This window comes from Barbus barbus, assembly GCF_936440315.1.
Source record: "Barbus barbus genome assembly, chromosome: 40".
Taxonomy (NCBI): domain Eukaryota; kingdom Metazoa; phylum Chordata; class Actinopteri; order Cypriniformes; family Cyprinidae; genus Barbus; species Barbus barbus.
This window is the reverse complement of record NC_136718.1, coordinates 27,482,173-27,494,908: the sequence shown is the minus strand read 5'-3', so window position 1 is coordinate 27,494,908 and position 12,736 is coordinate 27,482,173. Positions and strand designations below refer to the sequence as shown.

General features: G+C 42.4%; 1 protein-coding gene across 2 annotated transcripts in view; it reads right to left on the bottom strand.

Annotated features, from left to right (window-relative positions):
* nfxl1 (nuclear transcription factor, X-box binding-like 1) overlaps positions 1–12,736 on the bottom strand; it is a 55,020-nt gene that overhangs the window by 35,052 nt on the left and 7,232 nt on the right. For both annotated transcript variants that reach the window (XM_079400154.1, XM_079400155.1), the window contains exon 11: positions 12,568–12,658. In XM_079400154.1, coding sequence (XP_079256280.1) covers positions 12,568–12,658 — 91 coding nt within the window. The remainder of the gene's footprint in view (positions 1–12,567; positions 12,659–12,736) is intronic.

The following is a 12,736-nucleotide window of genomic DNA, read 5'->3' as shown; positions in this document are numbered from 1 at the left end:
CACGTCTACCTGTCTTTAAGCACGCATACAGTCGTGAGTTTCTGCTCGATGTCGGCAGAATCACATTTTTAGAGTTAAACTCAGCGCACGCCGAAGAGCTGCAGGACCTCTGTCTGCTCCGAAAGCCCACTCCATCACCGATCCCCACTACTGCATCTCGCCCACAGCGGAGGCGCTACAAGCGGCGTGAGAGGAAGCAGAAGAGGGGTAAGCGCGGAGGTATCCGAGCTAGGCTAGCGGCCAACCCACACAAGCCAGCTATCCCCACCATCGTACTGGCGAACGTACGCTCTTTGGACAATAAACTGGATTACATCCGACTACTTCGCTCTACTCAGAGGACTGTAAGAGACTGTTGTGTTTTTGTGTTTACGGAAACATGGCTTAACAACAGCGTACCGGACTGCGCCATACAGCTCGACCAGCTAACATGCTATCGAGCTGACAGAGCTCTCGTCGAGGGAGGTAAGATCCGCGGAGGCTGGCTTTGTGTTTACATCAATGATGCATGGTGCCGCGACGCTGTTGTGGTCTGCAAACACTGCTCACCCTTGGTGGAGTTTATGATTATTAAGTCCCGGCCGTTCTATCTACCGAGGGAATATACAGCTATACTGCTCGTTGCTGTATACATCCCTCCCAGCTCCAACATCAACAACAGGAGTGAGGCACTAAATGAACTGTACCAGCACACCAGTGAGCAGCAGACAGCCCACCCAGATGCTTTTCTCATCTTGGCAGGGGATTTCAACCACGCAGACTTAAAGAGTGTGTTCCCAAAAATACACCAACACATAGACTTTCCAACAAGGGGAAAAAATACCCTGGACTTTGTTTACACCACCCAGAGAGGAGCTTACAAGGCCCTCCCCCACCTCGGAGCCTCAGACCACATCACTGTCATGCTAATGCCTGCATACAGACCGCTCGTTAAAGTCATCAAACCAATACACAAACAGATACAAGTGTGGCCGGAAGGGTCGTCAGAGGCACTTCAAGACTGTTTTGACACCACTGACTGGAATATGTTTAAACAGGCTGCCACATACAACAACACTACAGACCTCCAAGAGTACTCAGAGACTGTCACTGCCTACATCACCAAGTGCATTGATGATGTAACAGTCACAAAGCCCATCACTGTCAGGGCCAACCAGAAGCCGTGGATGACAGGGGAGGTCTACAGACTTCTGAAGGCTCGGAACGCTGCCTTTAGAGCTGGAGATGAGGAGGGCCTGAAGACAGCTAGGGCCAACCTTTCCCGCGGCATCAAAGAGGCCAAGAGACAGTACTCCAGGAGGATAGGCCATCGTTTCAGCGAAAGCAGAGACACTCGGAGCCTGTGGCAGGGGATACAGACCATCACGGACTACAAGCACCCACCACAGACCTGCAACAGCACCATCCCCCTGCTGAACGAGCTGAATGCCTTCTTTGCTCACTTTGAGGCACAAAACAGCACCACTGCACAGAAGACTCCACCTCCTCCCGGCGACCAGGTGATGACGCTGTCCCCAGACAGTGTGAGGAGATCCCTCAGCAGGATCAATGCACGCAAAGCTCCGGGTCCTGACAACATTCCTGGGCGTGTACTGAGAGACTGTGCAGTGGAACTCACTGATGTCTTCACAGACATTTTCAACATCTCGTTAAATCAGGCCATTGTCCCCACATGCTTCAAAGCTACCACCATCATTCCAGTCCCGAAGAAGTAATCTCCATCCTGCTTCAATGACTACCGTCCAATCACACTTACTCCAATTCTCATGAAGTGATTTGAACGGCTAGTCATGCACCACATCAAGTCTGTCCTTCCCCCCTCCCTGGACCCCTTCCAGTTTGCATATAGGTCCAACCGCTGGACCGATGATGCCATCGCCACTGCCCTCCACCCAGCCCTCACACATCTGGACAAAAAAGACATGTCAGGATGCTGTTCATAGACTTCAGTTCAGCATTCAACACAATCATCCCTCAACAGCTCACTCACAAACTGGTTCAGCTGGGGCTCAACACCTCTCTGTGCAACTGGCTGTTGGACTTCCTGACCGGGAGACCTCAGGCAGTACGGGTCGGCATTAACACATCCAGCACCATCACAAGGAACACTGGGGCCCCCCAAGGATGTGTGCTGAGCCCCCTCCTCTTCACTCTGCTGACCCACGACTGCACACCGTCACACAACTCCAACCTTTTCATTAAGTTTGCGGATGACACGACTGTGGTGGGTCTCATCAGCAACAGAGATGAGACAAACTACAGGAGCGAGGTGAGCCGCCTGGCCGGGTGGTGCAGTGACAGCAATCTCTCTCTGAATGTGGAGAAGACGAAGGAGATTGTTGTTGACTTCAGGAGAGTACACACTCAGTATGCCCCTCTGACCATCAATGGTGCGACTGTGGAGAGAGTGAGCAGCACCAAGTTCCTGGGTGTGCACATCACGTCCTCATTTGCAGTGGTGTCAAAAGTATTCACATTCATTACTCAAGTAGAAGTATAGATACTAGGGTTTAAAAAGACTTCTGTAGAAGTTGAAGTATCAACTCAAGTTTTTTACTCAAGTAAAAGTGTAAAAGTACTGGTTTCAAAACTACATAAAGTATAAAAGTAAAAGTAATGGAAGGAAAAAAAAATGCCATTAAGGACAAAAGCTTAGGCCGCGGCAATAAAAAAATTGTCAATAAACAATCAAAAATAAATAAATATTTACAAAAAAATTTATTAATAGGGTAGGATGGTATACTAAACTTATTGCAGTATTCCACTGTATTGCATAGATGGGTATAACATCCGAGTACAAGCCAAATACAAGTCTACCTGATCTCACACACACACACACACACACACACGTTTACTGTACAAACCAAAAATGTTACTGTTTGCATTACTAGTACAAATCTTTTTCTATGCTCAAGTACAAACAGAAAATTGTAAACATAAAACATCATCACTTTAAACTTACACTGACTATCCATATTAGCAATATAAACAACACAGCTATAAGGCTGGACAATGGATTCAACTATGTGGGTGCTGTGATTAACTTTTAAAAGTAAAAAAATAAAAAAAACAGCAAAACTGAAGCAGTCTGTGAGAAGGACACACAATGTTTCAATCTCTGTCAATCACTCTGATATTAAAATGAGTGCACTGACTGAGTGCTGTCTGTCACTGTCTTTAATCACTTCTATGCAGAACTGTATGGGAGTTAATGCCACATGCACTGTAATATTAAGTTCTATATTGAAAGCTAAATTTTCAAATGAGAATAGCAATAACGTGATGGTTTTATAAAGTATGCGTATAATGTGTTAAGGGCTTTCGCTGAAGGAAACAGCTGTGGTGTGATGAGTGCTGAATGCAGCGAAAACTTTACAGAAGATTGGAAACCGATTGCTCTCCCATGACTTTCTGTAAACTGTATTTAAGACAAAGAACTGCACAGATGTAGATATTATAACAATCTATGGCTAAACACACACCTTGTCCTCTCCTCTGCGCCACCGCAGTCTGTGGATTGAAGAACGCGCAGAAAGATGGGGAGGAGCTGAAGTCTGCTGCCGTTTCAAATTTAAAGGGGAAGAATCGCAAGATTTTTAGGGGGGCTGAGCAGAAATGCAGGGGTGCTAAAGCCCCCCTAAAAATGACCTAGCAACGCCCATGATGATGACAAGCCGGAATGAAAACGAGCCGAAATGAAATAGGAGTAACGAGGCTATTTTTAAAATGTAAGGAGTAGAAAGTACAGATAATAGCGTGAAAATGTAAGGAGTAGAAGTAAAAAGTCGGCTGAAAAATAATTACTCCAGTAAAGTATAGATACCCAAAATTTCTACTTAAGTAAGGTAACGAAGTATTTGTACTTCGTTACTTGACACCTCTGCTCATTTGTATATCTGTATAGTTGTATGTACATATGTTTAAACTGTATTTATCTGTATTAGAACGTCTACTGTCAGTCTTAAATGTTAACTGTATGCACCAAGGGTCTGAGAGTAACGCAGTTTCAGTTCTCTGTATGTATGTGCCGTACATGTGGAAGAATTGACAATAAAGCTGACTTGACTTGACTACTTTAATATCAAACAACGTCTCTGCTGATAAATTCTGTCCATTTTTATTATGAAATTCACACAAATACCATTTTTCACGACTGTAGTGAAGTGATCGTCTCTTACTCTTTACTACTTGTTACAGCAGCAAATAAACTTGAATGAACATCAGAAGAAACAGTACAACTCACTGGAATCAACCATGTCTTGGAAAGATGTCAGTAAAAAACAGTCTGTGCTGAATATCATAACATTTACCTCAGGAAAGCCATTTAATGACTCCAATTAGCTAGAAAAATAACTTTAAAGAGAAGCATTTTGCTAAAAATATGCACTATATTAAATTTTATTTTAACCTGTTGTCTTCAAAATTGAATGTATTTTTGTGTAAATCCATCATGAAAACAAGTTATGACTACTAACTCTAACTCTGTCCCAGAAGCGCCTGCATGAGATAGGAAGACACCGCCTGATCATCTGAAAACACTGTCTGAAGATTTGCAAATATCCAAGCAGCCATGGTGTGTTCTAACCTCAGAACACGTGTTCCTGCATGAGTGTGTGTAGAGCCCTGCATTTCAGCCCAGGCCCGACTTTTTTACATCTCTAGGGCCAGGTTTTGGGCCAATTTTCACATCATAGTTCAGATGTGGGCCGGGCCTCAGGCCTGTTTTAGGTTTCTCCTTATTGATATATTTTAGACATCCATCAATTAGTGATGAAAAAAATTGCCACACTGGTGGAAACAACACGAGACCATGCTGCCGCGACTGACAGCGGCTCGACGGTGTTTAGTGTCCCGCAGCAGCAGAGAGCGCAAGTGACTTCAGCACAGCTGAAGAGTTCTGTGTTCAAATGCATGCAGTAGGCTAAAGCTTGTCGCAAAGCCCCAGCAAACATAATAACCATAATGTGTCCACGGGAGATAGTAAGGAGATATTTGAATTATTTACTAATAAACTAATGTTTTCTGAGTCCGCAAGGATGAAGTTGCTGATCCTGGCTCGCCGTCTCCTCACCTTTAGAGAGAAATGCGTCTTTATTGGTTATGATTAAGATTATAATAAGAGTTCAAGACGAGACGGAACGCGCATCATGTTTGTTTTCTTTGTTTTATAAAAGCACAATGTTTTGTTGATACTGTGAGTGCACATAAATAAAAGTAAAACCCTTTACATTTCCGAATGATGTATTACTCTTGCCTTTATCAGAAAAAAATTACGGCGTAGACTATTTTAAGTTGTTTCCACTGAATAAAATGCAAATGTTTGCTCTGGTGCCTCCATGTCCTGCAGAGCACGCTTTAGCTTCCACTCTCCGCACAAACTTAGATATAGACTAGCGCACATTATTATTATAGTGCAGGTTAACGTTTAAACATTGTTATATACTTGAACTGTTTTAGTATATCTATAGATTTTATTTTAGGCAAGTCGTGATGATATGAGAAGGCTAAATTGATCAAACATAGGCTATGATCAGCTCACTGTCTGCCGCTGGCAGCTTGGTCGTTACTTTAAAAAACTAAAACTTATATTTAATGAACAAAAATGCTCCAAACGTTTTTCTAAATTAACTTAATAAAAAAACTAAACGAAATATAATCATTTTGCCATTGCATACAAAACTGAACTATTTTAATAGCCGAAACAGTAGTATAAGCTGTTTTGGAAGAAGGGGGAAAAAAAGACGGTTGGACTCGGGCTGGTAGTTCTGATAAGCTGTCGGACACGGGCTGGGCTAGGGCCTGAGCGTCTCGGGCCAGGGCCTAAATTTTAGGCCCATGCAGGGCTCCTGTGTTACGCCTACCTGTTTACCCCTACTGGCTCTGCTACACAGTGCAGATGTTAGTTGGGCAACAGGTGTATTTAATCCCTAATTAACTCACTATAAGTATAAAGACTTGTGATTTAGAGGGAGATTTTTGGCTTATCTCTTTCACTTCTCTCATCTCTCTCACATTATTTCTTTTGTCCTCCCATATTTATTTTTAGTGCCTGATATTGTTTATTAAATAACCACACGCGTGTGTTTTCTCCCCTAGACGTCGGTTTCTTTTGATTGTTTAATATTTGTTTTGCCTGGTTTGACAATAAATTAGTATATTGTTAAAACATTCGTTGTTTGCTTTTTTTATGTTGCGGTATATGAGCCAGCCGTAACATAAAAAATGGGCGCTCGTCCGAGATTCTTGAGTGTTTGTTTTGAGGGAGTATTTTATTGTCTCTTCAGGATTTCTTGTAAGGATCGGCTTTCACTCCGATTAGTTAGAGCGTTTCAGCTGGGCTGTGTGTGAGCGGTCCTTCCATCGGAACGCTGTTTGTTGTTTTGTTGATTTTGTTTGATTTTATTTGGAGTTTTGGAAGGAAATTCCGGGTGGGGGTACGCTTCTCGCGCAGCTGAACTCATTTGGAGAACGGCTGTGACGAGGTTCAGCGTTTCAAGTCGCCTCGAGCCCGGCAGTCCTTTGAAGACTAGTTAGGATAGTTAGCTTCAACAGGCAGGCATATCGGAGATGAAAAGCCAATGGGAATCCTGGTGAGTACTTTATATTTCTCCCTGGTTTTTGTTTAGTTTGATTATAAAGAGAGCATGTTTTCGCGTGTGGTTATGTGCTAAGTTTTGCCAATTTATATAGGAAGTGGATGTTTGTGTAGACTGGTTAAAATATTAAATTTGATTTGTTTACACAAAGATTTTGCGTTGGGGACAATAGAGCTGATAGATGATTAGTAAATTTGTCACAGCTGTTGTAGCCTGAGTATGACCGATTGTTATTTACTGTGAGTAAATTAGTACTGCATTGATTGGTTATGCAGGGTTTTCCTATTATAATTGAGCATTGATTTATCCTCGTTATAACACAAAAACTGTGATGTGACTTTAAGGTCTGTTTGATTAATTTGAATAATAAAAACAGGATTTTTGTCTTGGATTTATTCATTCACTTCATCTTTATGAATTTTTGGGGTTATAGTGGATTGAGCTAGGCTGTATGAAATGGTATGTCAATGAGTAACTATTATTGAATAACCATTTGGGCTTAGGCTGTTTTCAGGCACTGTTCGTTTTGGGAGGATTTATTAGAATTATTTGGATTTGTTGTGGTCAATTAACTTATCTTCATTGTGAATTTTATGTTAGTTCAAAATGACTTCCATTCAGGGATTGAGTGTAGAACTTTCTGAGAAGTTTCTAGATAAGTGCACTAAAGAACAACTTGTAGAAAATCGCAGAGAGTCACGCAATCATTTTGACTGGAAATGATAAGAAGCGCAAGGAGGATTTGTTAAGAGCTGTTAAAAGCCAGTTGATAGCCAAGGGAATTCTGGTTGTAGGAGATGAAGCTGGTATTGGTAACGTAGTGTATCCACTGGTTGAGAGGGATTTAATGTCCATGGAGAAACAAACACAGTTTGAAACTGAGAGATTATTGGTTGAAGGTACTCCAGCATTAGAAGATAGGGAATGGGAAAAACGTTTTCAGGTTAAAAAATTAGAGCTTGAACAGGAGCGTGAGCGTGCACAATTTGAACAGAGGCAGTATGAGATGAGGAGGTTGGAACTTGAATTGGAAATAAAAAAAGTGGAAGCTTCAAAATCCATTCAGGTTGTGCATTCTTCTTTTGATGTTGGTCGAAACATTAAGATGGTGCCCCCATTTTGTGAACGTGATGTAGACAAGTATTTTGCTCATTTTGAAAGAGTTGCTTCTTCTCTAAAGTGGCCAAAAGAAGTTTGGACTCTACTTCTGCAGTGTGTTCTGACGGGGAAGGCTCAGGAAGTGTTTTCTTCTCTTTCTGAAGAAGCGAGCGTAGATTTCAATCAAGTTAAAACAGCCATTTTAAGAGCGTATGAGTTAGTACCAGAGGCTTATCGCCAACGATTTCGTGGTTATAAAAAACCTGAAAGACAAACATATGTTGAATTCGCTCGGGAAAAAGAGATTACGTTTACAAGGTGGTGTCAGTCGCAGAAAGTAGAAACCTTGAATCAGTTAAGGGAGTTAATTCTTGTGGAAGAATTTAAAAATTGTGTACGAGGGTCTGTGTCTACTTATTTGAATGAGCAGAAGGTTCTTACATTAGCTAATGCAGCTGTGTTGGCTGATGAATTTGTTCTGACTCACAGAGTTTCTCTTTCTGATAGAGGTTCAAGTGATCAGGGTAGGAAGTCATTTCGAAATCGTTGGATGCCTCTAGTGAGTACATCGAATACAGTGTCAAGTATGCCCCCTGTGAGTCAGAATTTTTCATTGGAGAAGAAGGGTAAGGTGATCTGCTTTTACTGTCACAAAGTAGGACATAAAATATCAGAATGTAATGCTTTAAAGAAGTCTGCTAAGCCAGTTGGATCGGTTGGGCTTGAATCACAGGAGATTCATGCTCACCAATATAATCCTGAGATTAGGATGGGGATCTTAAAACAGGTAGATGAGGGGGATAATTGTACTGAGTATGCTCCGTTTATTACCAATGGTTTTGTGTCTTTGCCAGGACAAGAAGGAAAAGTCTCTTTGAGGATCCTGAGAGACACCGGAGCTTCTCAGTCGTTTTTGTTAGAGGGTATTCTTCCACTCTCAACTCAGACTGCGACTGGGAAGGATGTATTGATTAGGGGGATAGAAATTACCTTTTTAAAAGTTCCCTTACATAAGGTACATCTTATCTCTGATCTTGTAACTGGTGATGTGATTGTGGGAGTACGGTCTTCCCTTCCTGTGCCAGGGGTTTCTTTTATCCTGGGGAACGATCTTGCTCAGGGAAATGTCTGGGGAACATTAAAAGCTGTACCATCTACTGTTGTAGTTTCTTCACCAATGTCTGCAGATGTTCCTGATGAATGTGGTCAGAAATTTCCCCACGTGTTCCCTTCCTGTGCTGTCACCCGAGCCAGAGGAAAACAACTTAAAGCCGACCGACTGTGTGAAGGTGAAGTTTCTTTACATCCTGAGGTTGATGGTGAGACAGTTGACGGGGAACCACTTGGTATGACCATGTCAGATAATATTTCGGATTCATCTGATTTCTTTTCTGAGGAGTCTGTCTCTCAGGAGAAGGCCGTGTCAGAGGATTTTTTATCCTCTATGTTTCATGTCTCTGGGGAGGACCTGATTCAAGAACAGTTAGCTGATGTAACTCTTAAACCTTTGTTTTCAATGGTTTGTAATGAGGGGGATATTGAGACTCAGTTACCCTCTTGCTACTTCCTGAATGGTGGAATGTTGCTTAGACGGTGGGTCAGTGAATCTGAACCCATTACTAAGGTTTACGTTCAAGTGGTAGTTCCTCTTAAATTCAGGCAGTCTGTGATTGGTTTAGCACATGATGGATTGGCTGGACATATGGGAGTGAGGAAAACATATGATCGATTGCAACGTAAGTTCTTTTGGCCTGGTTTAAAAAGAGACGTGGCAAAGTTTATTCAAACTTGTCATGTGTGCCAACTCACTGGTAAGCCAAACCAGAAAATCCCTGCGGCTCCTCTCCAACCTATTCCAGCTATATCAAAACCATTTGAGTATTTGCTGGTTGATTGTGTAGGTCCTTTACCTAGGTCAAAGACTGGTCATTTGTATCTACTCACCGTTATGCGTTTATCTACCCGGTATCCAGCTGCATATCCTGTCCGGTCCATCACTACAAAATCTATTCTAAACGCTTTAACTTCCTTTATGTCAACATTTGGCATTCCTAGAGTTATCCAGTCTGACCAAGGCTCTAATTTTATGAGCCGTCAGTTTGCTAAGGCTTTGCGACAATTGAAAATCAGTCATAATATTTCCAGTGCATATCACCCTCAGAGTCAAGGGGCCCTCGAAAGATTTCATCAGACCTTGAAGTCATTGCTACGGTCATACTGTGTGGAGCTTGGTTCCGATTGGGAGGAAGGGCTGCCTTGGTTGCTCATGGGAGTTAGAGAGGTTACTCAGGAGAGTATTGGATTTAGTCCAAATGATCTGGTATTTGGTCATGAAGTTCGTGGTCCCACTGCGGTCCTAGCTGACAACTGGATTCCTTCTGAACCTTCCCAAAATGTTTTAGATTTCGTGAGTGGTTTTCGATATCGGCTGCATGAGGCTCGAGCAATCGCTCAGAGAAAACTGGGGAAGTCACAGTGTAAGATGGAGAGGTTGTTTAACAAACGAGCAGTGGCTCGGAAATTTCAGGTTGGAGACCAAGTACTAGCTTTGTTGCCACTTGCAAGTAATCCTTTTCAAGCCCGTTTTGCAGGTCCTTATCCAGTCCTCAAGTGCCTTTCTGGACAGAATTATCTTTTGAAAACCCTAGAACGACGCAAGGGAGTACAGGTTTGCCATGTAAATCTTTTGAAGCCTTATTTTTCTCCTGCATCTTCTGTGGGGTTAGTAACCACTGTGTCAGATGATTCTTTACATTTGCGTGGGGAGGGGACTTCCTTTTCAGAGAGTTCCTCCTTGAATTGTATGGGGGATGATTGCGTTCACTTTCCTTCTCGAGGGGTTGTCGAAGGACGATTGAATAACTCTGAGATGTATTCAAAATTGGCCCATCATTTACCCCATCTATCTCTCTCTGAGAAAAATGACATTCTTCAGTTAGTGGAGTCTTTTCCTCACCTGTTTTCTGATGTGCCTACTTGCACTACAGTGATTGAACATGACATTGATGTGGGTTCTGCTTCACCATTTAAGCAGCATGCGTATAGGGTAAATCCTGTGAAACGGGACTTGTTGAAAAAGGAGGTGACTTACTTATTAGATCACAATTTGGCTGAGTCCAGCTTTAGTGCTTGGAGTTCACCTTGTCTCCTTGTAAATAAGCACGATGGATCCTACAGATTTTGTACAGACTATCGCAAGCTTAATTCTATTACTAAGCCTGACTGTTATCCTTTACCCCGCATAGATGATTGTGTGGATAGAGTGGGGTCTGCGAAGTTTGTAAGCAAATTTGACCTTTTAAAAGGGTACTGGCAGGTTCCACTAACTGATAGAGCAAAGGAACTGTCTGCATTTGTGACACCTGACAACTTCCTCCAATATCGAGTTATGCCGTTTGGGGTTCGAAATGCTCCAGCCACCTTCCAGCGCCTTATAAATAAGGTGTTGTCTGGTCTATCTGACTGTGAGGCTTATTTGGGCGATGTGGTTTTGTATAGTTCATCTTGGGCAGATCACCTAGTCCAAATAAGGGAGTTATTTGTTCGGTTGACTGAGGCTTCTTTAACTTTAAATTTGGCAAAGTGCGAATTTGGAAAAGCTACTGTTACCTATTTAGGTAAAATAGTAGGAAATGGCCATGTTCGCCCCATTGAAGCTAAGATTGAGTCCATCTATGCTTTTCCAGTGCCTACAAATCGCAAAGAATTGCGTAGGTTTCTGGGAATGGCCGGATATTATCGTGGGTTTTGTCCAAATTTTGCCTCTATTGTAGCACCCTTGACCGATCTTATAAGTCCAAAAGTATCCTTTAACTGGACCACTGTTACCCAACAGGCCTTTGATGGAGCCAAAGCACTGTTGGCTAGTGCGCCTGTGCTTGTTGCACCAGATTTTTCTCAACCTTTTTGTTTAGCTGTTGATGCCAGTGACACTGGAGCCGGAGCTGTTCTCCTACAGAGAAGTCAGGATGGACATCCAGTGTGTTATTTTTCAAGGAAATTTAATGTACATCAGCGAGTTTACTCTGTTGTGGAAAAGGAGACGCTTGCTCTTGTTTCGGCCATTCAACATTTTGAAATCTATCTGGGATCATCTATAAGTCCAATTGTGGTTTATACTGACCATAATCCTTTAGTGTTTTTACACCGAATGAAGGATCGTAATCAGAGGCTAATGCGGTGGAGTCTCTTCTTACAACCGTTTTCCCTTGACATTAAACACACCCGGGGTAGTGAAAATGTCATTGCTGATGCTCTATCTCGAGCATGAGGATATATATTTTGTTTCTCCTTTTCCCTTTTCTCTCTTCTCTTTCTATCCTGTTTCCTAGGGCCCAGGAAGCAGGAATTAGGAACCAAGTGGAGTGGGATCAATCGTGGAGAATTTGGTTGTGTTTTATTTTTGTGTGTGTTTTTTGCATTCCTTAGAGGAATACATTTTGTGGGGGAGGCGTTACGCCTACCTGTTTACCCCTACTGGCTCTGCTACACAGTTCAGATGTTAGTTGGGCAACAGGTGTATTTAATCCCTAATTAACTCACTATAAGTATAAAGACTTGTGATTTAGAGGGAGATTTTTGGCTTATCTCTTTCACTTCTCTCATCTCTCTCACATTATTTCTTTTGTCCTCCCATATTTATTTTTAGTGCCTGATATTGTTTATTAAATAACCACACGCGTGTGCTTTCTCCCCTAGACGTCGGTTTCTTTTGATTGTTTAATATTTGTTTTGCCTGGTTTGACAATAAATTAGTATATTGTTAAAACATTCGTTGTTTGCTTTTTTTATGTTGCGGTATATGAGCCAGCCGTAACACTGCATGAGTGTGTGTTGAGTGTGTGTTCATACATGAGTGTGTGTCAGCATTCACCTTGGTGGCAGACGGACGGGCATTTGTGGTTCCTGCAGCCCAACATTCGACTGCAGCTCATGTCACACGGAGGGCAGTTCCCCGGACAACACTGCAAACACACACACACACCCTATCAGTGACACACAATCCCACAGGTGTGTGTGACTGAGTGCTGCAATTGGATGTG